General features: G+C 59.3%; 1 protein-coding gene across 1 annotated transcript; it reads right to left on the bottom strand.

Moving 5' to 3' along the window:
• Positions 1-279: 279 nt before the first annotated feature.
• On the bottom strand, positions 280-2,303 carry FZD10 (frizzled class receptor 10). Its single transcript, XM_047828078.1, has one exon. The coding sequence runs from the start codon at positions 2,229-2,231 to the stop codon at positions 486-488; it is 1,746 nt and encodes a 581-aa protein (XP_047684034.1). The 5' UTR covers positions 2,232-2,303; the 3' UTR covers positions 280-485.
• Positions 2,304-22,265: the final 19,962 nt, after the last annotated feature.

Raw genomic sequence — 22,265 nt, forward strand, 5'->3', positions numbered from 1 at the left:
TCCCTCCCTCCCTCCCTGTCCCCCTCCATGCCACCCAGCAGAAAGAAGTTCTTTAACTGACAGAGAAGTCATCCCTTCTGATTTGCAACTGGGTAGCAAAGCCAACCTCAACACAGCACCGTGTATGTACGGAAGGAAGGTTCTAAACAAAAGTTTCTCCTGGAAGCTGAACCAACCACTTTGCCACAAATTAGTTACACCAGGGGTTACTTAACCCCGAGGGGCTCTCCTTCTGCAAACAAAACAGAACAACAACAACAACAACAACAACAACAAACCTGTAAGCTCATATTTACTTTCAGTGTTATCACAGCATCCTATCTTTCAGGGCAAAAACTTTTTTCTTTCACTTTTATTTAAAAAACCAACCGAGCGACCGGTGGCTCTGACTGCCACTGTGTCCTGTCTGGGAAAAGTTTTCCACTCCAGCCTCCCTCCCCCCCTCCCCGCCCCCCCCACACCCCTCCCCCCACACACGAGCCAGTTCACACACAGGTGGGAGGCTGGTCAGGGATTTCGTATTTCCCCAGATGCGTCTTTTGGGGATGCTGGCCTTTTTTGTAAATCCCACTGTTGGTGATCACGCTGGCCGGTTTCCTCCTGCTCTTTGTCTTGAACCTGCGGCTGCAAACGTTCTGCCAGGACTGCAGGGTCTTGGACGTCCAGATCCACATGCCGCTGGTGATACCCACCACCAGCAGCATGAAAATCTTCACCATGAAGATCTCCACGGCGGGGATGGAGGCGGCCATCAGACAGTCCAGACTCTTGGTCTGGTTGTTCGTCTTGCACGTGTGCTGGGTGGCCAGGACCTTCCAGTACTCCATGTTGAGGCGCTCGTAGAAGTAACAGGCAATCACACAGGTGGCCGGCACCGTGTAGAGCACCGAGAAGACCCCGATTCTCACCATGAGCTTCTCCAGTTTGTCCGTGTTCTCCCCGCCGGTCTTCATCACCCTCCTGATGTGGAAGAGCGCCACGAAGCCGGACAGAATGAAGGAAGTGCCCACCACGAGGTAGCAGGCCAGCGGGACGAGCACGAAGCCGGTGAGGGCGTTCACGTCCATGCTGCCCACGTAGCACACGCCGGTGAGCTCGTCCCCCGCCACCCGGCGCATCACCAGGATCAGGATGGTCTTCACGGCCGGGATGGCCCAGGCCGCCAGGTGGAAGTAGCTGCTGTTGGCTTCGATGGCCTCGTGGCCCCACTTCTTGCCCGCCGCCAGGAACCAGGTGAGCGTGAGAATCACCCACCACAGCGAGCTGGCCATCCCGAAGTAGTAGAGGACCAGGAAGACGAGGGTGCAGCCGGTGCTCTCCAGCCCCTCCTGGATGACGTAGAGCTGTCCGCTGTCGCGGTCGCAGGCGATGCTCTCGGCGCCGGCAAAGAGGCGGATGAGGTAGCCCACGGAGTAGACGCAGTAGCACATGGAGAGGAAGATGATGGGGCGCTCCGGGTACCGGAAGCGCGCCGGGTCGACGAGGAAGGTGAGCACGGTGAAGGCGCTGGAGAAGAAGCACAGCACGGCCCACACGGCCAGCCAGACCACGGCGAAGCGCTTGTCGCCGCGGCTCCAGTACACGTCCACGCCGGGCGCGCACAGCGGCGCGCACGCGGCGCTCTTCTCCACGTGGTGGAACTTGCCCGGGTTGTCACAGCTGGCGCGCCCCGGGCCCGCGTCCCGGAGCGGGTGCTCCTGCGCGCTGTGCGGCCGCTGCGGCCGGAAGAGCGGCGGGAACAGGCCGGAGCCCCGGGAGGGCTCGTCCGAGCCGTTGTTGGGCGCCTCCATGCACAGGTAGTTGGGGTCGTTCTTGTTGGGGAGCCTGCTGCAGTCCAGCGAGTCGGGCCACTTGAAGTTGAACTGCTCCATGATCGGGGAGCACTTGAGCCGGGCCTGCTCGCACATGACCCGGCAGGCGGGGATGGGGGTGGAGACTTGCTCGGTGCACATGGGCGCGTACAGCGAGCACAGGAAGAAGCGGAGGTGGCCGTGGCAGCCGTACTCCACCAGCGGCGCGAACTCGTGCAGCTGGATGGCGGCCTCGCGCTGGTTCTCGTGGCCCATCAGGTTGGGCATGCGGGTCATGTTGTAGCCGATGTCCTTGCACATCGGGATCTCGATGGCCTGGCACTTGCCGTCGCCCGGGCGCTCCGTGTCCATGGAGCTGATGGCGGCGCACGAACCCATCACCTGCAGGACCAGCCACAGGCGGGGGCCCGGCCGCGGCATGCTGGCGTCGGAGGTGCCCCGGCGGGGAGGTCGGCTCCCCTCAGCGCCGCCGCTGCCCGGCTCGGGCCGCGGGCCCCGGCTCCCCGTCCCCGCTCGGGCCCCCGCCCATGCCCGCTCGGCCGGCCCGAGCGCTGCGCTCCGCGCCCCCGGCCTCGGCCGAGGTGGGGGGGCCGCGGAGGGAGGGGAGGGGAGGGGAGGGGAGGGGTGGGGAGGGGACGGGGACGGGGAGGGGACGGGGGAGAGACGGGCAAAGTTGGCCAACAGTACCGGGAAGCGCGACGGGCCCCGGGCTCCCGGCGGGCGGCGGCTCCCGGCCGCGGCAAACTTTGGGCTCTTCCGCGAGCGCGTCCGGGAGGCCGGCGGCGCGGGGCGCACGGTGGCCGGCCGGCTGGCGGCGCCTCCTCCCTCCCGCGCCGGCCTCGCCGGGCCCGGCCGCAGCTGCTCGGCGCCGCGCGTCCCGGGCGGAGAAGACGCGCAAAAGGCGATGGGGGGCGGGGGGAGCGCGGCCGGGCGGCGACAGGCCCCGCCCCCCGGGCGCGCGCCCCGCCCCCGCCGCCGCTTTGCATGAGAAAGCCGGCCCGGCGCCCGCTCCCGCCGCCCCGCCGGCCGGACCCCCCGCCGGCCCGCCCGCCGCCCCCCACCCCGCCCCCCCGCGCGCCCCGCCCCCGCCCGGGGAAGCCCCGGGTGTCCCCTCCCCCCCCCCCCGCCCCCCTGCGCCGCCGGGGGGCCCGGCTCGCCGAAGTTCGGAGACGGGGCCGGCGGAGCGGGCGGGTGGTCCGCGGCGGGGGGCCGGGGGGCGCATCTTCCCTCGCCCTGACGGTGGGCCCCGGGCGGGGGGCGCTTTCAAAGCGAGGTGGGATTTGCGTTTTACAGCCCTGGCCATAAAGTGGCCCCTTGGCTTGTAAACCTGCCCGCATCCTCCCGAGGCCCGGGAGTCACCAGGCCTGCGCTCCGGGCCGCGGCTCCGGGGAGGGGCTGCCTTTGAAATTTCAAAGGGAAGAGCTCGGGGCAGGGGGAGGGGCCGGGGGAATCCGGATTTTAGGGCCGCTCCTGCGAGGGCTCCGCGGGCCGGGCGGGGAGGGGGAGGGGGAGGGGCGGCAGCCTCCCGGGGCGCGCTTGCATCCCCCTCCCACCCCGTGAAGCGGGGGCTTGGCTTGTGCGATGACCCCCCGTCGCCCCCGACGAAGCCGCGCAGTGTAGGGGCCTCGCGCCAGGCAGGGCTGCTGAGTTCTTCTAGGCGGCTGAGTTTATTTATTATAGGAAGTCATTCGCTCGTTGGATATTTATATTATTTGGCGACTGATCTGCCCGGCCTGCGCCCTCCTGGGCCGCAGACCCGTAAGACGATGCGGAATTGGGGGTGGGAGGTCGCGCGGCGTCAGCTCGCGCGCGGAGGGTCCCCAACTCCCGCGGGAGGCGGGGTGGGGGGGGGGCGGCGCGCACGCCACTCAATTTCGATGAAAGTGGAGAAGAAGCATCCCGGGCGGACGCCCCTGTCTCACCCCCTCATACAGGAGCCAGTTTGTGACAAGTCACTTGAGACACAGGGTCTGCCGCCCTGGGCGTGCGGGGGCGGGGGGGGGGCACCCACACCACTCCTGGCCTCCAGAAGAACTTGCAAAGCCCGTAGTGACCCTTAAATAAACAGCTCCCCTAGGAGGTGGCCGGGCGGGTCTCTCTCCTCTTAGACGCCCTCTAGGTCAGGATCTTTTTTAAGTTCCTCTGAGACTCCCAGGATCTCGTATAGAGGGGGCAGTTGGATGACTGCGGCCAGAGGAGCGGTCGGAGGAGCGGGCCTTCTTCCTCCGCCTTCCTTTCTGAGGTTTGACAGTGGAGAGGTGTGGGGTGTGGATCGCTGCGGCCCCCTCAGTCTCCCCGCCCTGCACTGGGCATTGGGGGAGCTGGATGCATCCCTCCAGGGGAAGGCGCTGCGGGTTTGCTGGCTATCTCTAGGAAGTGCTCCCGCGGGAGAGGCGACTGCAGGCACTCCTCCTCCCCCGGGAAGCTTTTGGTAAGCTGTGGCAGAAGGGGGGCCCTTCCTCTGCGAAGGCTCTTCGGAATACTGGCTTTTATTTAAGACAAGTGGTACTCTTTTCCATCTGTAAGAAACTTGGGAGATGTCACATATCCACCTACCCATCCACCAGCCTATCCATCTGTCCACCCATCCAAACATTCATCCATCCATCCATGCACCCATCATGCACGCACCCATTCACCACCTACCCAGCGTCCTCCCACCCACCAACCCTCCATCCATCCACCTGCGTATCCACCCATCCATCCATCCATCCATCCATCCATCCAGTAAACACCCAGAAGACTGAGGCTGAGGCTTGCCCAGGACCCCAGAACTAATAGGCAGATTTGTGCAGCCGGCCCTGAATCGCTACCCTGACTCTCGCTGTGGGGGTGTTGGAGGAGGCTTCCGGGAGGGAGATAGTGGAAAAGACACCTTATTTCCCAAGTTAAAAAACAAAACAAAACAACAAAACCCCTGCTGTTTTAAAGGCCGCCATTCTTCTTATGATTTTGTGTTTGTTGTTGTTTGTTTAGTGACTTATTTTAAAACCTTTAAGTTAAAAAAAAATTCAGCGGGCATCCCTTGGCCTCTCCAGAATCTTCCTTGCCGAGGTCCTTCATTGGTCCCATTTTCTCTCCTTTCCTTTTTTGCTTCTCTCCCACAGAAACTCTGGACGCAAGGGAGAGCCCCAAACGCCAGGAGTGGGCGTGAGCTATTTGAGAAAGTGCGTCCTAATCGATCTTTTATGTGCCATTCTAATTCAGCCATGTTCAGACCCATTATTTTAGCTATAACCACTTCAGATGGCTTTCTTCCCTCGTTTTTATAAAAATGTCTGCACCAGGGCTCCGCTCTGCCCAGCTGAGACAGAAACCAACAAATAGACGTTATTATAGATGAGAAATGAACAGCTGTGAGATAACTCTGTAACTAGTAAATGAAAAGGGCCTTTCGATGGCTCCAGCTGAAAAGATATTTTATTTTATTTTTTTTCCTGTGTGTGGGATTTGAGATGTGTGATCGTTAGGAGCAGGGAGGTCCCCTGCTGCTCGGCCCTGGCTGGCAACCGGCCCCCCTCTGGCAAATGTTATGGAGAATTGGGAGGAATTTTATGGCTGTCTTTCCCCTCAGCTCTTTTTTCTTTTGTCTTCTTTGAAGAATGACTTTAGACATTTTATTTACATATTTAACCATGGATGAAAGCGGCGAAAGAAAGCATTTGGGGCTGTCGTGGGAATAGTGATATGTTTAAATTAATGGAAATCTTATTAGGCCTCTAAAATTTTGAGCAAAGGTTTTTAATGAAACTTTATAATTAAACATGATTTCAAATAACATGCAGGGGCAAGGAATATAATTTTTTTTTTTTTACCCCAACCACCTAAAAAAAAGATATCCAAGAACTACTCTTCACACACGGGCTACCTTCGAGCTCTTGCAAAAATGTTCCCCCACAAAAGTAGGAGGTTTTTGAAAGGGACTATTTCTGAAGTCAGGCAGTATCTCGAACGACACCTAAATATTTTCGGATGGAAGGGAATTGAAAGCGAGGCAGTGACATTCCGTTCTAGCAAAGGCCAAAGTATAAAATACTTTGACACGGATGTTGCTAGAAATCAAAGTTGCATCTCTTATTATTAGGTTATAGTCAGTGGAACTTATAAGCGCTGTGCTCGGCTCTCTGAAATGAGATTAGAGGAAACCCATATAATCTCTTTAAGATTAAAGTACTGACACTTGCAGCAAGAGAAAGAAATTAAAGCATAGGCTTTGCACGGTACAGGCTAATTGCGAGAGTAGAGTTGTAGCGTGTCAGCCGAGCTCGTGAAAAGAAAGAGGAGAGCGTTGGGGAAGTTTCAGACAAAACGCGGCTCAGGTTGCCTCTCACTGCCTGTTCCCGGCTCTCGCGTGGACGGTCTCTCCCGGCACGTTCGGGTTTGGCGATCCCGTGAAACGAGGACTGTGGTCTTTCAACTTCCAGTGTCATCAATGTGTGTAATTTCACCAGAAACTTTTCCAAGGCTGCTTCCCAGCAAGGGGAAAACGTGGTCTCTTTGCTGATCGTTGCCTGACGTGCAGAGAGGTCTCTGATACCAGTAGACGCTATTTCCCTGACCTCATCCTGTGGTACATTTCCGCAGAAACTTATTACCAGACTTAAAAAAACAAAACAAAACAACACAAAAAGGCAGTCAGGGAAAATTCTATTTTCTAACCCAACAGGCACCCTGGCCCCCCGTTTTTCTGCAAGGAAAATACCTTTCGTCCTCTGATGTGGTACTTACTAGGAAAAAACACACTGTCTGTGCCTCCGGAAGCAATGCGGCAAATTCAACAGGCACAAAAGTTTGCACTACACCTAAAAATGCTCCTTGTAAGATGCCGGTGGGGGTGCGGAGGGCAGAGCTCCCCAAAAGCACACACGTTGTGAAGCAGATGACTGGCATGCACTGGGTTACTCCGATACAATTTAGGCAGCTATTTTAAGGCCACTTCTCCTGAAATGTGGCTTGAAATATTACCAAAGGTTCCACGGGGTGCAGCAGTGTGAATTGCAAATCAGAGCATGCTTCTAATCTCCCTTTCAAGGGCCGGCTTTGGATCCCGGGCGTCTACGGGGCTCCCCACTGCTCTGGCACAGGAGGGACCATTCAAGGAGCCAGCTCAGTCTCCTATTCCCACACTCCAAAAAACAACACCGCAGACAGACACCCTCCAACTAAATTAGATTAAACTCCTTGTTCTCCACAGCACATTAGTCTTTTCACTGCCCAAGGTTGATTATTCAGAGCCTCCTAATTTAAAGGTACAGTATTTCTTTTTCAACACAACAGCAGCAGCCACAAACATACTGGAAAAAAGGGACAAAGCCAGCCTTCGTGTAAGTGTTCCCAAATTACAAGGACATTATCTGTTTAAAATATAGGAAAGGCTTAGCACATGCCTGCTCTAAAACACAACCAAATTGACCCTTAACCTGTGACAGAACCGGCCCCTAGAAGAAGGACTTAAACCCATTATTCTATACGGGACTGCCTTTTTCTTTTTTCTTTTCTTTTCTTTTTTTTTTTCTCTAAAGAATTATATGAAAAAAAGAAATCTCAGAATTCCAGAAAAACGGAACAAAAGAGACTCTAGAATGTGCGTGTGCGTGTGCGTGTTTTATTTTGTTCTGCGTTTTTATTCTGCACAGCTTTAAGGGACAGTCTGTTGGAAATGAACGCGTGTGATGAGTTCAAACTTCAGTTTTTGACCTAATTGTTTTGCTTCCCCCCTCCTTCCAGGCCCACCCCCCCTCCCCCCTCCCCCTCCCCCCCTCCCCCCCTTGCCTCGTCTGTTTGGGATATATTGATTTAATTACCCACGTTCCCATCTGTTTGCTTTCTGATTCACCCCCCCCCCCAACCCCAGAGCATTTTCACTGCCTGTCCCGGGGAGCTGGGCCACCACATGGAGGCCCAGAAAGAGGTCAGCCCCTCCCCGCCCCCCAGGGCCGCTGCCCCCCCCCCCCCCCACAGGTGACAGAGGGAGATTAAACAGAGAAACCGTCCCTTGAGGGGCGGAGCGAGGACACCCTCAAAGCCTGGTCCTGCCTCAAAAAGAAGCAAGAACGAGCCACACTCCCACTTTGGACTTTGGTTGGCTGAGTCTGAAACCACATGGCCGAACGCACGGCGGCCCGAGGCCGCGGTGCTGAGCTGCGTGGGCTCTGGGTCCGAATCCCCTCTGCCACCTTCTCCCACATGACCCAGGGAGCAGTCCCTTTGGTCTCGTGCCTCAGTTTTCTCAGCAGAAAAATGGGCTCCGGCAGGGCTCCAGGCTCCCAGGGCAGGGGGAGGATTATGTCACAACGCACGGGGAGCGCGTAGAGAACCAGGCCGCCGTGCAGCAAGCATTCGGTTCACTGTGCAGCGCTCCAGCATCCACGGAAGGAGGGAGCGAAATCCAGAGCTGCCCAGGGTGTGACACTTGGGAGCGAGCGTCCGGGGAAAGCACAGTGTTAGGACTGAGGTGATACGAGCAGATGTTCCTGTAAGTGAATAATGAAAATGCTAGAAAATGCTAGAAGGAGCAGGAGCCAACAGGGCATCTGATGAGTGGCCAGCACTGGCTGAGCCTCTCCTGGGGGGTGACTCACTTACAGGCACCCCAAGCAGCCTGTCCAGGGGAGATGCCCATTTTAGAGATGAGGAACGGGAGCCTTTGGGCGTCCAAGGAGCCCGGCCAAGGCCCCACGGCTGTCAGGAGTGGGCAGGGGGCTCCGGGCTCCCTCCACCACGGCCTCTCCACAGTAGGCTCTGTGGGTCAGCCGGAGCTTTCTTGCTCGGCTGGGGACCCTCTTCTGGTGTCATGGCGGCAAGCCAGGAGAAAGATAAAAGCCCGGATGGTGGCCTTTTCCCTTTCCTCTGGGCTGAGACGCGTCGGCCACTGTCTTATCATCTTGACAAGTGTTTCCTTATCGCTTTCTTGTTCGCGTGCTTTCTTGCCTTTGAAGGGATCCTTTAGGGGTCACCAGTGAGGAAAACGTGGAGGAAACACCATGTGGGAGGTACTAGCATGTCCTGGTTTATTTCCTGTCCTGGGCTGTGTGGCCTCAGGCAAGTTGCTTAACCTCTCTGAGCTTCGCCAGAAAATGAGGATAATGCCAAGTCCTCCTTTATCAGGTCTGGGTAGGAGCCAGCGAGACAACTCAGAAAGCACTTACAGGTGTGTCTGGCACCGGGGTTTTGCCGCGACGCTGAGGTCCGTCCGCTCTGTCCGGTCAGCTCTTCGACGTGTCTTGGCCCGCTAGACGGCCGATCGGTTTCCTAAGAGCATCAGCCGCGAGCCTTTTTCTTTGCGCAGAACCGATGCCCTCGTGGCTTCCCTCATCTTCCTCCAGCGAAACCAGGAACGGGCAGCCGGCAAGCTGGGGGGCCCTCTGCCGCCCTGGGGGCCTCCTGAAGCGGCGCCGCATCCTGGGCGCGGACCCTCTGCCGCTCCCACGGGCGTGTCCAGCCACCACTGCCACTGAGCTCCCGGCAGGGGGCTCCGGGTCCTCCGTGGGCTCTCCCCCACTGTCCCGTGAAGACAGACCCCTGCGGCCTTGCGGACAGAGGTCAAGCTTTGGCCTCATATTTCACTGCAGGCAACAAAGTCACGTTCAAGCCGTCCGTTTGCGTCCCTCGTCGTAAACGGCGGTTCACAGGAGTGAGCATGTTTTTGTCTAGGGTCCGGAAGAGGGCAGGACAGACGGTTTTGCTGTTCCTGCTGCATTTCATCTGTTTGCCACAAAGTAAGACTCGGGAAGGTCTTTGTTCCTGCTCTGGTAGCTGAGGCCACAGACCTCGGGGACGGACAGTCTCCCTCCTTCGATGACGGTCAGGCGCTCTCTCTCTCTCTCTCCTTTTCCTTCCTTCCTTCCCTCCTTCTCCCTAACACGTATGTATTACTTATAAAATCCTAGTCATATAATACTCTAATTGTGAAGCTGCCTTTCTGAGCTTGACCTTGTGTGCGTCCCCAGGACCGAGAACTGGGCCCAGTTCATGTTTTCTCAGCCATCGAACAAATGACTTTTCCCTACGCTGCCGTCCTGCGTGGAAGGTTGTGCTCTCTCCGTGTCCGGGAGCCACGGGATGTGCTACTGACCCACTTACGCACCGGGGACGGACACGTGAGGCTGGATTGGCCCCAAGGTCCAGCCAAAAGAGGAGCCTTAGCCGTCCCCTGCCCTCAGGCCATGGGGACGCGGGGAGACCGGAGCATACGGCTGCCTCCTGCTCACTCAACAGGTGTGCCAGCCTTTTAGGAAAGTCCATTTAACTCCTTTCATCCTTCCACAACCTCATAAAGTCGGGCTGCTGTCTCCGTCCCCCAAGTGACTGAAGTGTAAAGGGGGTTGAGTAAAATTTTTTTTTTTGAGAAAAAGAGTACGATCAGGGAAGGGGGCAAGGGGCAGAAAGAGAGGAGAGAGAGAGAGAGAGAGAGAGAGAGAATCCCAAGCAGGCTCCACACTGTCAGCACAGAGCCCACCGTGGGGCTCCTCCCACGACCCTGAGATCACGAACTGAGCCGAAATCAAGAGTCGGGCACCCAACTGGCTGAGCCCCAGGGTGCCCCAGGGCTGAGTAACCTGAGCAAGCCGTGCAAGCATCCTGGGGTCCGCGGGCCCCGCTCCCCACCCCTCGGCCCCCTTCTCCTCCACCAGTGTCGACAGAAGAGCCAGGGATGCGGAGCAGGGAGGGTGGCACGGAAAGAGAAGGGCGGGTGGTGTAGACTCTGCAGGGGAAAGCTGGCAGGGCTCAGCTTGTGCCCCATGGACGCGCCCTGTGACTTACGACCCGGCCGCGACGTCGTGGGGCGTGACCGCAGGAGCCACTGGGCGAGGGTTGTGAGGCAGGCGGGGGGTGCCCGGGGACTCTTCTGTGACAACGCAGTGACAAGTGGCAGCGATCTCTGTGGCCGTGCCGCCCACTGTGTGTCGCTGGGCCGGGCAACAGTCACAGCACCCAGGCGCCCCGGGGAAGGTGTGTGCGCAGGTGACCGACAGCTGCGGTCAGGAGGTCACCGCCCTCAGCAGTGCGGTCAGCCTGGTCCGGGGCGGGGTGGCAGGGTGAACGATGGTGAGGTTCCAGCGGGGAAGGACACTTCCCCTTCCTTCCGTCGTGTAAGCCAATTCCTTGCAATGAATCTCTTTATATATTTACAGGTTTGCTACTGTACGTTCTGGCTTCATGCCAGGCTCCTAACCCATGAGGCCCTGGGGCCAGAAGGACGGGGCTCCAGGCTCGGTCGTAGGAGGTGTGAGTGGGATAATCAGGGCCCCTCCAGGCGTGCGGACTCGGGTCCCTCACGGGACAGCCCCCCCCGCCGCCGAAACCATACGTCCCGGCGCCGGCCTCTGTGGAAGCGAGGGCTCCCCTCTTCCAGGTTGCTCACAGACCCCCAAACCTGGTCCCCCGAATTGTGTGCCCTTGGAGGACCCCTTTCCCGAGGGCCAGCGGCCACCTCGTGGATGGCCTTGGACGCGGAGCGTTTGTGTCCTCAAAAGGTCGTCGAAAGGATTTACGTGACACGATGCATGGGAACGGCTCACGGCACCCTCCACGTGGAATGTGTCGGAAGACTGCATTTGCTAATCACATGCAAAGGTTAGGAGTCTTGTAAGGAAGTGACAAGACCCAGCTCCAACGGGCTTGAAGCAAAGAAGTTTCCTCTGTCTGGGATAGAAAGGGTGGGGCTCAGGGCGGAGGCTGTGATCGGTGCAGACCAGCTGGGATGTGCCCTTTGGGCCCCAGGGAGGGGGGCGGACTTCCGGGGGAGCTGGGTGTTGGCCAGCGAGGGAGGAGGAGAAAGGGTGGGGGACAGGCGTCCATAGGGTCTGCTTTGGCCTCTGTCCCCCAGAGGCTGGTCAAGGCAGTAAACTCAGGGTGACAGCAGGTTAGCAGCCGATGCACTTTCCTCGGGGACAGTGCCCAGAAACCAGCGTCTGGTCACCGCACGCTCGGTGGTGAGCCGCTCGCCGGGGTCCAGTGGCTGCCGGAGGGGTGGGGCTGACACCAGAGGAGTCTGCTGTTGGCTTGGTGACGCCCCCCCCCCCCCCCGGGAGGGCACACAGGTAGCCCCCTTCCCCCGTGTAAACACAGAGCTGCCGGGACAGACGCCTGGCCACTGAGATCCCACCGAGGGAAGACACTCGCTTCTTTCCTATTTTGACAGCTCGGACGCTTATCTGGGGGGCCCAGGGAGCAGTCAGAGCCGGCCCACTTATGGCCTCAGGCCTCACGGAGGAAAAGGCATCATCGACAAACGCTTTTGATGTGGCGTATGAAGCCACGTGGTCACTATGCCTTGTGAAGTGTAGGTGCTTAGACCAACGCTCTGTAGAGCAGGGCATTTCAGACCCCGGTCCTAGCTTTGCAGGGACATGGGGAATATTTTCTGCTCCCTCCTCCTGCTCCTGGTAAGACCAGGTCTGTGCATCCGACATGAGCAGTTAACTATAAAACACAGGGACGCACAAACCGTTGGCAGAGAGAAAAATCCACCTGCCTCCTGAGCAGAAAGGGCCGACCCCCGCCCCTCCCCCACGGAAGTCTCTGATTCCTTCCCGTCCCGCTCTTAGAGGGCAAAACAGACTCGACTCATGTCGGTTTGGCCCACACCGGGCGGTGTGTGATTTGACCTGCCTGCGTTTTGGGGGGCAGATCTGCAGCCTTGCGTGACTTACGGTCATCGCACCGTGACACGCTGGTGCCCTCTGGACGCCACCCCGTGTCCCGCGTGACCTGCCTCTGTCCAGGCTGATCGGCGGGGGCCAGGAACTGGTGCAGAAGGCAGCGTCCGAGCAGGAGCCACAGACTCACCCAGTCACCGTTCCTTCGGTGCCTCAGCAGGTACACACGGAGTGCCTCCTCTGTGCCGGGCACCGAGTCAGGGATGTGGACTCAGCCACGGACAAGGGAGAGAAGGCCCCTGCTCCCCAGGGGACAGACACTGTAGTGGGGCACACGCGACAGAGAAGATATCAAGATACGCTCAGAGCCTTCTGTGTGCCGTGAGGATGGTAAACGAGGGAAACCGGATGGAGACAGGACGGTCACTGCCTGCGTTGAGGGGTGCTCAGCCGTGGCCCCACAGATGCACGGAGACCCAGGCAAGTGCCTGGGCGCTGGGGCTCAGAGTGCACCTTCCCGCAATCGTTCCTTGTGATGAGGTTCCAGTAAGCACGTGACCCATTCTGGCTGCCAGTCATGAGCTAGAATGTTACTCAGTCATGGTCCCTGTCACCGTTCAGGAGTCCACAAGTGGCCTAATGTAACAGTTGGGCCAGACTTCCGGGTTGGGATCCCGGCCCTGCCGCTTACCGTGCCTGTGCTGTGTGACCTTGGGCAAGTTGCTTAACCTCTCTGAGTCTGGGTTTTCTTCACTGCAAAATGGGGCTGATCCTAGTAGGACTCAGGGGGCGGTGGCAAGATGTGAGGGCTAATGGCGGTGCCTGGTACGAAGAGACAGGGGTGCGTGGAAAGGGATTTCCAGAAGAGGCACCGTTTAAAGGGCCTTCGGAAGGTGGCCAGGAGCTCCCAGACTAAGCAAGGGAGCAAGGACAAGCGAGGGAAGGGAAGAGCTCACACCCAGGCATGGCGTCTCGAAGCGTCACAGCAGTGTGGGGAGCGGAGCGGAGTCCCTAGGGACGTGTGTTGTGACAGGTCAGATGCTGGCTTCCCTCGTGGGAAGGGACGGGGGAGAGAAGGAGCCGGACACGTGTCACAGGTGCCGACCCCCCTCCCGTGAATACCCTCTACATCCAAGCGGTCCAAGTAGAGCGTCCAAGTTCGGCTCGGGTCAGGATCTCGCGGTTTGTGGGTTCGAGCCCCGCCTCGGGCTCTGTGCTGACGGCTCGAGCCTGGAGCCTGCTGGGGATTCTCTTTCTCCCTCTCTCTCTCTGCCCCTCCCCCTGCTCACGTGCCCCGTCTCTCTCTCTCTCTCTCTCTCTTTCTCAAATAAATAAGTTTTAAAAATTGTTTCAAATAACCTCTATGCCGATCCCGCTGAAGTGACCTATTTTGGAGTATGGTTGACTAAGTGTGTTATCACAACCAACTCTGCCTGTTTCCCTTTACTTTCACAAGCGGCTACTAGGACACTTAAAACACCTAGGTGGCGCGTGTTCGATTTCCACTCGGACTGTGCCGATCCGGGTGAATGGGCCACGCTTGTTTCTTAGGAGCCGAACCCCCCATCCCCCGCCCCGGCGACACTAGTGTCGTTTGGCCTGTCCTGTGCTTTCAAGCTTTTTGAACCCATTCGGCAACTTGCAGCCATTGCAATATGTTCGCACACAAAAATGGAGCTTCAGCTTCGCAAGAGATCTTGAGTGGCCCCGGCCCCCTGCAGCCCCGTTCTCTGCGGAGCCCCCCTCGCTGCTGTCACCTTGATGGGGCTGTGTCTGGGCCGTGTCCGACCCAGCTCCCAGGCTTAGGGAGGACATCCCACCTCCTGCATCCGGGATGACCCCGCTTCTGGGTTCGACTATGAGCCAGACAAGGTCACTCGGGTGACAGCCCGTCACACAGTTGAGGCCGGGAAGGTCCCTGCCTCAGTTTCCCTGTGTGTGAAGTCAGCGTGATCACCGGCGCAGAGCAGGAGTGGGGACGTGTGATTACTATTTGGGAAGCCCCACGGCGAGACTGGCTCACGAGCCGTGCAAAGGGTTCTCATCGGGGTTTGGGCGTCGGTTCTCACGCCGAGCTAAGGGAAGGTGAGCCACCTGGCTCCCGCGTGCGGCCGGTCAGCCAGCACAGCCGGGGGTGGGAATCTGTGCAGCCGCCTCAGACCACATCGGACCTCCAGGTGCAGGAGACACGGGCCGGTCAGATTCGCCGTCCGGCCCTCGGATCCTATTCCCTTTGGAGGATGACGGGGGACACTCCCACCTGAGCGCGAACTTGGGCTGAAGGCAGAAGGCGGGCTCTCTGCGGGCACAGCCTGCTTTCCGGGCCACGAAGCCGACCGTTGGCAGGGGTTCCGGGGGTGGGTTGCAGGGGGCCGGGCAAAGAGGGGTCCGCCGGGGACCGGGGACGGGGGTGCCACAGGTGGAGGGAGGGAGGGCCGTGGCCGAGCCGTGGTGGTCCTGCCTCACTGCTGGTCCTCGGGACCCACAGGCAGTGCTCTGCTGGTCCCTGGGCCGAGACTAAGGCCAGAAAGGAGAAGCCAGGAGCCCGGCCACAGGTTGGCACTATCAGAGTGGCTTATAAGACGGGGTACTCATTCAGGCACCCGTCAGGGCACGGGGAGCACAGGACGGTGGCACGGACGTTATCACATTGGATTTCAAAGTCCATCCCGCGACCCCGCAGGGAGGAGACCCTGAGGGACTTGAGTGAGACTCCCACCCTGAGGGACTTGAGTGAGACTCCCAGCTGAGCGCCTGACCCTGCCCTCCCTCTGGAGCCATCTTTGGCTCACTGTCCCCCTCCCCAACTTTCCTCCCAACTTCTGCTGTCCCTGTCATCTGGGTCGCGCCGTTGAGGGTGGCCTGATCTGTCGTGTTCTGTTTGACCTCTGAAGACGCTGCCTCTTTTGCAGACAAGCACTCTCTCCCTTGGGTTTGGGGTTTTTTCGTTGTTTCTTCTGTCTTTGGCCTTTCTCTGTGGTGCCTGGGCAAACTTCACAGGCAGCCCCCTGAAGTTCTGGGGCGTCTGAGAGAAGTGACCCTTTCCAGAAATTCCTCCTACCGTGTTGCCTTAAAAATGAAACACAATGGATGATTTAGGATTATAGAATTAATACCTGTTCATACATAGCACGAAATACAAGCAAAGAGATCCAAGCAAAGGTCGTCAGGAATCCCCCACCCGGAGACCCCCCATGCTCTCACTCCTCGATGCACAGCCTTCCTGTCTTTGGTTCTTCTGGGAGGCTGTATCCCCAGGAATGCACGATTCTGTACGCGGAACCTTACTGTAGAGACCTTTCCGTAACCCGCTCTGGATTTCACTTAATTCACCATCGTGAGAATCTTCCCCGATCACAGAACATTCCCTAAAAAGATCATCGTGATGGCTATGATCACATCCCACTGCGTCAAAAAGCTTTGAAGGAATCCCCGCCCCCCCCCCCCCCATTATGGGACATTTAGATAATTTTCCAGTATTTTATTCTCAGTGTAATTTTTTATCAGCAGTATCACATCTCTAACGTTTTACTTTTATTATTATTTTTAATGTTTATTTATTTTTGAGAGAGAGGGAGAGAGGGAGAGAGACAGGCTCGAGAGGGGAAGGGCCAGAGAGAAGGAGACCCAGAATCCGAAGCAGGCTCCAGGCTCTGAGCTGTCAGCACAGAGCCCGACGTGGGGCTCGAACTCATGGACCGCAAGATCACGACCTGAGCCAAAGTCAGATGCTTAACCGACTGAGCCACCCAGGTGCCCCTCTAACATTTTAGAAGAGTGCCCTAGCTTTGGCTTCGTTCTCCCTGAAACGCCTTGGCGCCTGGGGCTCCCGGCCGTGCAGCGAGAGGTTGACTTTGGTTGTGGCCCGTGGCTTACCCAGTCCTGGTTTCGGGCCCCGGGGCAGAGTGCAAGCCGGCGGCTCACCCGGTTTTCGGGTTGGGCTGACAATGTGGTGTGGGGGAGGCCACACACCAGTGTCTGGACGGACAGGTTTCCAGAGGTGAGATGGGCGGGACGAGGGTGGTTGAGACAGTGGCCTGCAGACACACAGCAAAGTCGTGCCCAGGGAGGAAGCGGAACCGTGAGGCCTGCCCTTCCCGCCGCCCCCCCCCAGCTGGGGTCTGCACCCCCGAGGCCTCGCCTGTGACAGACACTCCCACGTCCCTTGACAGTCCGAAGCCATGTCCATGTCCTGTTCTTTGCAGCCCTCGGATCCTATTCCCTTTGGAGGATGATGGGGGACACTCCCACCTGATGCTTTTCAGTTTTTGATCTTTGGCTAGGAGGCCAGAACAGTTCTGTGCTCAGCCACTTGGCACTTTTTCATTTATTTATTTTTAAAATTTTTTTTAATGTTTGTTTCTTTTTGAAAGAGAGACAGACAGAGCACTAGCAGGGGAGAGGCAGAGAGAGAGGGAGACACAGAATCCGAAGCAGGCTCCGGGCTCTGAGCTGTCAGCCCAGAGCCCGACGCGGGGTTCAAACCCAGGAACCGTGAGATCGTGACCTGAGCCGAGGTCTCCCCTCAGGTGCCTCTCTGCTTTTTCATGTAAGTCTACCACCTGGAAAGTGCACCTAAAAGATTTAGGATGAAAATTTGTCTCTCGGGCATGTCCAAGATGCCTTCTATCTTTTGCGAAGACAGAGGTGTTTCACGGTCTTGAGTTTACCATGAACGCGATGGCCCTCGGGGGCCCTGGGAGGGTCCGCGGAGAAGCAGCGCTCCCGTGGGCCTGCGTTTTCAAGGACCCTCTTGAAAGGATCATGCGATGGTGTTCTGTGGGAGACCCCAATTCCTGCGGGTAGGGTAGCCGTAGCTATCAGCGGGCTGGGTCAGGTGTGGGCGGGGGGCTCAAGGCAGGGCGGGGCACCTTCCGGGGGGGTGGTCTGCAAAGCTAGGACCAGCTCAGGGCCACCGGGACGTGCTAGGGGCTGCGGCCCACCCATCCCCTGACGTGGAGGAACTTCTCAGGAAGGAAGACAGGGCTCTGGACAACAGGGTGTGATTGCTGGGGGACGTTGTCCCTTCCCGTGTCCCACTCAGCATTGGGGTCACCCCCGTGCCCGGCGCCACGACTCGGGTCAATGGCAGCTGAGGAGGTTGACGGGGACCCCTGTGCCGCACTCTGTCTCCTCCCACCCATTACTGGCTCTGTGATCTCGGGCAAGGTGGGTGACCTCTCCGAGCCTCTAATTAACTTCTCATCTGGGTGGTTAGTTTTACGTGTTGATTTGGTGACCCTTCCCGGTGATTTCGTCAAACCCTAACTCGGTGCTGCTGTGAAGGCATGTTGTGGACGTTATTAGCATCTGCGATCGGTTGGCTTTAAGTGAAGGAAATTATCCTCTGTAATGTGGGTGGTCCTTCTCCGATTAGTTGAAGCCGTAGGAGCAAACACGGAGGTTTCCTGAAGAGAAGTTCTGCCTGAAGACGGTGACGTAGAAAGCCTGCCTGGGCCTCCGCCCTGTGCATTGCGGACTTGGCATCCCAAGTCTTTGGGCCGGGTCTTTAAAATAAACCTCTATCTATCTATCATCTGTTATCTATCTATCCATCCATCTCTCCATCCACTCTATTATCTATCTATCATCTGTCTATTTATGTATCTGTCTGTCTACCCATCCATCCGTCCCTCCCTCCATCCTGTCTGTCTATCTAGCAATCTCTCTATCCATCTGTCTATCCCTCCCTCCCTCCATCCGTCTGTCTCCTGTTGGTTCTGTTTCTCTGGAAGACCCCGGCTGATGCACAGAGCTGGCGGTCAGGATTCCGTGAGCACCTAGGACTGTGTGCAGGCCCAGCGGGACTTTGGTAAATCACAGTGATAAAGAAGACTGGGCGGGGCCGCGTTCATTCCCCCAGTCGGTGACTCAGGCACCTCTGGGGCTTGATGCATGTGGAACAGTCACCTCCGGATCGCCTCTGCCTGGGGCCGCGCTTTCCCAGGCCCTGTCCTGGCTCAGCTCACCCGCAGGACACACTACCGCTCGAGGCACCTTCACGCGACGCCTTCCAGGTGGGAGAAGGCGACACATCTGGTGATTCAAGACAGACAGACAGGCAGACAGGCAGCAGACAGGCAGGGAGTGAGCTTGGCACAAACGTCAGAACAGCACGACCAGAATCATTTTCCGGGAGTGTTTGGACATCAGGGGATGGGGACCTTGGGGAAGGAAGGAGTCCACCGAGCGAGGTCCCTGTCGTTGGGACGCCAAGGCCGTGGTGACAGTGTGGACGTGGAGCGAAGCCTGGTTCTCTGCCTCTGCCGATCGCCCTGGATTCGGAAATTAAGGCCCGCAGCGGCGGGATTTCGGAAGACGCGGCGCGAGCACGCGCTAATGCTCCCGCTCACGGTCCTGCGGCGTCACCACCGGGCATGCCCTGGGTGTTGTCCCCGCCGTGACCTCCTGCCCCCTCCCAAGCCAGGCCGCGCCCCGCGGGGCTTTCCCCTTGACCCCGAAGCCAAGGGCCTTTCCCGCCTCGGTCCGCCCCCCTGCGCAGGGGCGCACCTGCCCCGGCCTGCGAGCGCCCTTACCCAGGCATCTGCCAGTGTCTAATCCCTGGCGGGCTTGCTCACTCCCTGCACTTCATATGGCAGCTGCCGGAGCCCCTGGAGCGTCTGAACCGCCCTCGGAGGCACCTTCCCACCCCGACTTTTCTGCAACGCCCCGGGACTGGCGACGGGCCAGCGCGGGCTGCGTCTCCGGGCGGGTTGGCCAACAAGCTTTTAGAGACGGCCCCCGTGCCCCCAGGCCAGGCCAGGCCAGGGGAGCAAACTCACCGCGTTGCTTTGGGAATGCCAGGTCTGCCTGTCTGTCTAGTTGATCTGTCGTCACCCCTTGAGTCAGGCGTGGGGAGGTCGAACCCAGCCACGGTGACCCAGCAGGCTGTCTGCGGGCGCGGCCGGTCCCCGGGGACGGGGACGGGGCCGTGTCACCGCGTGCCCCCCCTGACCCCCGCACACCGCTGCACGCGGCCGGGCCGGCGCGGGGCTCCTGCCGCAGCTGAGCTGCCGTAACTTTGTGCCAACAAGAGTCTGAGTGCGGCCGCCTTAGGAGAGCCGGTCCGCGGGCTTTAAGTGGGACAAACTCGGACACACATGGTCTTCGCCCTTCACGGCTCCCTGTCATACCCGCCTGACTGCGGGGACCTCTCTAATTGTTTTTGCCAACGTGTTCGTCTCTCGGGGCTGCCCAGACGAGGTGCCACCGACGGGTGGCTGAAACAACAGACAGTTCTTCTTGCGCAATTCTGGAGGCCAGGAGTCAGGAATCAGGGTGTCGGCCCCGCACGCTGTCCCCGGAAGGCTCCAGGGCCGGTCCCTCCTCGCCTCCCCCTGCTCTGTCGGATGCCGGCCATCCCAGCGTCCCTGGCTTCGGGCTGCGTCTCTCCAGGCTCCGCCCCCATTCTCACGTGGCCTTTTCCCCGTGTGACTCCTGTCATGTGGGACTAGGGCCTCGCCTACCCTGCTATGGCCTTATTGTAACTACTAACAGCTGCGATGACCTTCTTTCCAAATTAGGGCTTTTGCATCGTCTTTTTGGGGGACACGGTTCGCCCCACAACACTAAGCCACGCTTAATTCCGTGAAACAGTGGGCGGGGCGGCTCCTCGGTGAGACTGGAAAAGGCAGACAGTGTGGCCGCGGAGCGGGGGAAGGGCGCTGCGTGGGAAAGTCCCAGCGCAGGTGCCTCGGGGCTCCAGCCGGAGGAAGAAAGCCCAGGGGAGAAACCCGGACGCGCACCTGCAGCCTGGCTTTCCGCCCCTCGAGGAGGGGTCTGTGCGAGGGCCACTCCGCTGTCATCCAGCCTCCGCTAGGCAGAGACCTTTGACACAGAAGCACGTCGCTGACAGAGGTCCCTGCTGGCCGGGCTCGGGGACGCAGGGTGAGGAGTGGCGAGGGCCCAGGCGTCCCCGGCCAGCCCCCCACCCTGTTCTCCCGCGGCAGCAGGGGCGCCTGGCGGCCCCCGGTGCTGGGCGGACGGAGCAGAGCTGGGACCGCTGTGTTTTCCCCCATCTTTCACCAACTTGAATTCTTATCTTGTTCATCAGGTTTCTTTTTTACTCTTCACAGCATCTCTTTTACTGCATCTTAAAGGCCCTTCCCACGTGGGCCTGGTCAGGACCCCTTTGCCACGGGCGCCGTCCTGGCCCCGGGGTTGCCGATGCCAGGCTTTGCGGGGGCGGGGTGGGGGGGGGAGAAGAGCGTGTGACTGTCCTGGGGCGCTGTGACGTCTGGCCAAAACGGGGGTGGGGGAGTGTTTCATGAACCAGGCTGGAGGCCGAATTTGAGGCATCACAGGGCTGGTTCCTGTGCAGGTGCCGGGGGGAGTCTGTTCCTCTTCTCTCCCCCCGGGGTTCCTCGTCACACGGCCCCTTCCGTGTGTGTCTCCATCCCCTCCTAGTCTTGTAAGGACACCAGTCATTGGATTTAGGGCTCACCCTCGTCCAGCGCGACCTCAGGCGATCCTTACCTGAATTCCATCTGCAAAGGCCCTCATTCCAGAGGAGGTCGCATTCTGGGGTGAACATGTGTGTTGGGGGGGGCTATTCGGCCCACTGCCAGGAGCACCTGGGTTTGCATGGAAGGAGCTCAGTGGGTCGGGGGGGGGCTCCGTTCCAGGACCATGCAGGCCGTGGCTTCCCATGAACGCCACCCCACCCCGTAGGCCACGCAGGATGGACGGGAGGCACGGGGGTAGCGTCGGAGGTGAGCATGCGCGGGGAGGGGGACGCCGCCCCTGCGGGCTGCGGGCGGTGGTGCGGCCTCCCTGGGAGATCAGCAGGAGTCCCCCGGGGCCGGGCCTTCCGGACGGGAGCGGGGCCCGCGAGGTCGGAGCCGGAGCCACAGCAGCAAGGTTGCCTCTGCCCGAGCAGAGAGAGAGGGAGAGAGAGCCGCGCTTCCCCCTGCTCCGCCCTCCAGACCTCTTGCCTGCCAGGGGCCCCTCTGCTAGAACCTTCCCAGACCAGATGGCAAGGGAGCCCCAAGACTCGCGTTCCCTTTGATGCCCAGAAGGGCGGAGAAGCACGCTGCTTGCATTTGTTTGGGAGGGTCCTGAACGCAGCCCCTGCCCCCCGCCATGAGTAAGATGGACAGGGTTGCAGTGTGTGCAAACTTTATGTAGATTTCTCTCTGGGGAGCCCAAAGCTCTTTGCTTGTACCAGCTGGTTTGAGCCTGGAAAGAGTCCCCCCCCCCCCCCCCCCCCCGCCACCCCGCCACGATGTTGGCGTTCTTACGATGCCTACTTTACAGACGAGGAGACTGAGGCCAAGGTCATCCCAGGGAGACTTAAACTCACATGGTCTAGCTGAAGAGCCCCCCTCTTCGTCTGTCTCCGGGGTTGCCCCCGCCAACACGTTTGTGACAGCCGTCGGGCACAATTGTCCCCAGCGGAGCTCCAAGGGGCAGGGCCGTCACGACCGTCAGTCACGACACCCGTGACACCGGAGGCCCGGCTGTTGCCATCCGTGCACCCAGCGGGCCGAGCGGCTCCCACCTGGGCGCGTCTCCGGGTGGACTCGAGGGGTCGATTCTGCTCCTGGAGGCGGGGAGGAGCGGGGGCAGAAAACAGACTTGCACACCAGCCGGCGGGCTGCAAACCGGACTCTGCCGAGGTCCGAGCTGCGTGGCCTTAGGCAGATGGCGGCCTCCTCGAGCCTCCGAGAACTAACCTATCGCGCGAGGAAAATCATGACGGTGTCTTAGGCGCCGGCCTCCCAATAGCGGGTCCGCGCGTTCTGTTTTCCACGCGCGGACGTTCCAGTGTCCGGAAGAGGGGTCGGACCCCTCACGCCCCCTGACCACGCCCACGCGGTCAGTCGGGTGGACGTGGGGGCCCCGTGTGTTTGCG

This window comes from Prionailurus viverrinus, chromosome D3, assembly GCF_022837055.1.
Source record: "Prionailurus viverrinus isolate Anna chromosome D3, UM_Priviv_1.0, whole genome shotgun sequence".
NCBI lineage: Eukaryota > Metazoa > Chordata > Mammalia > Carnivora > Felidae > Prionailurus > Prionailurus viverrinus.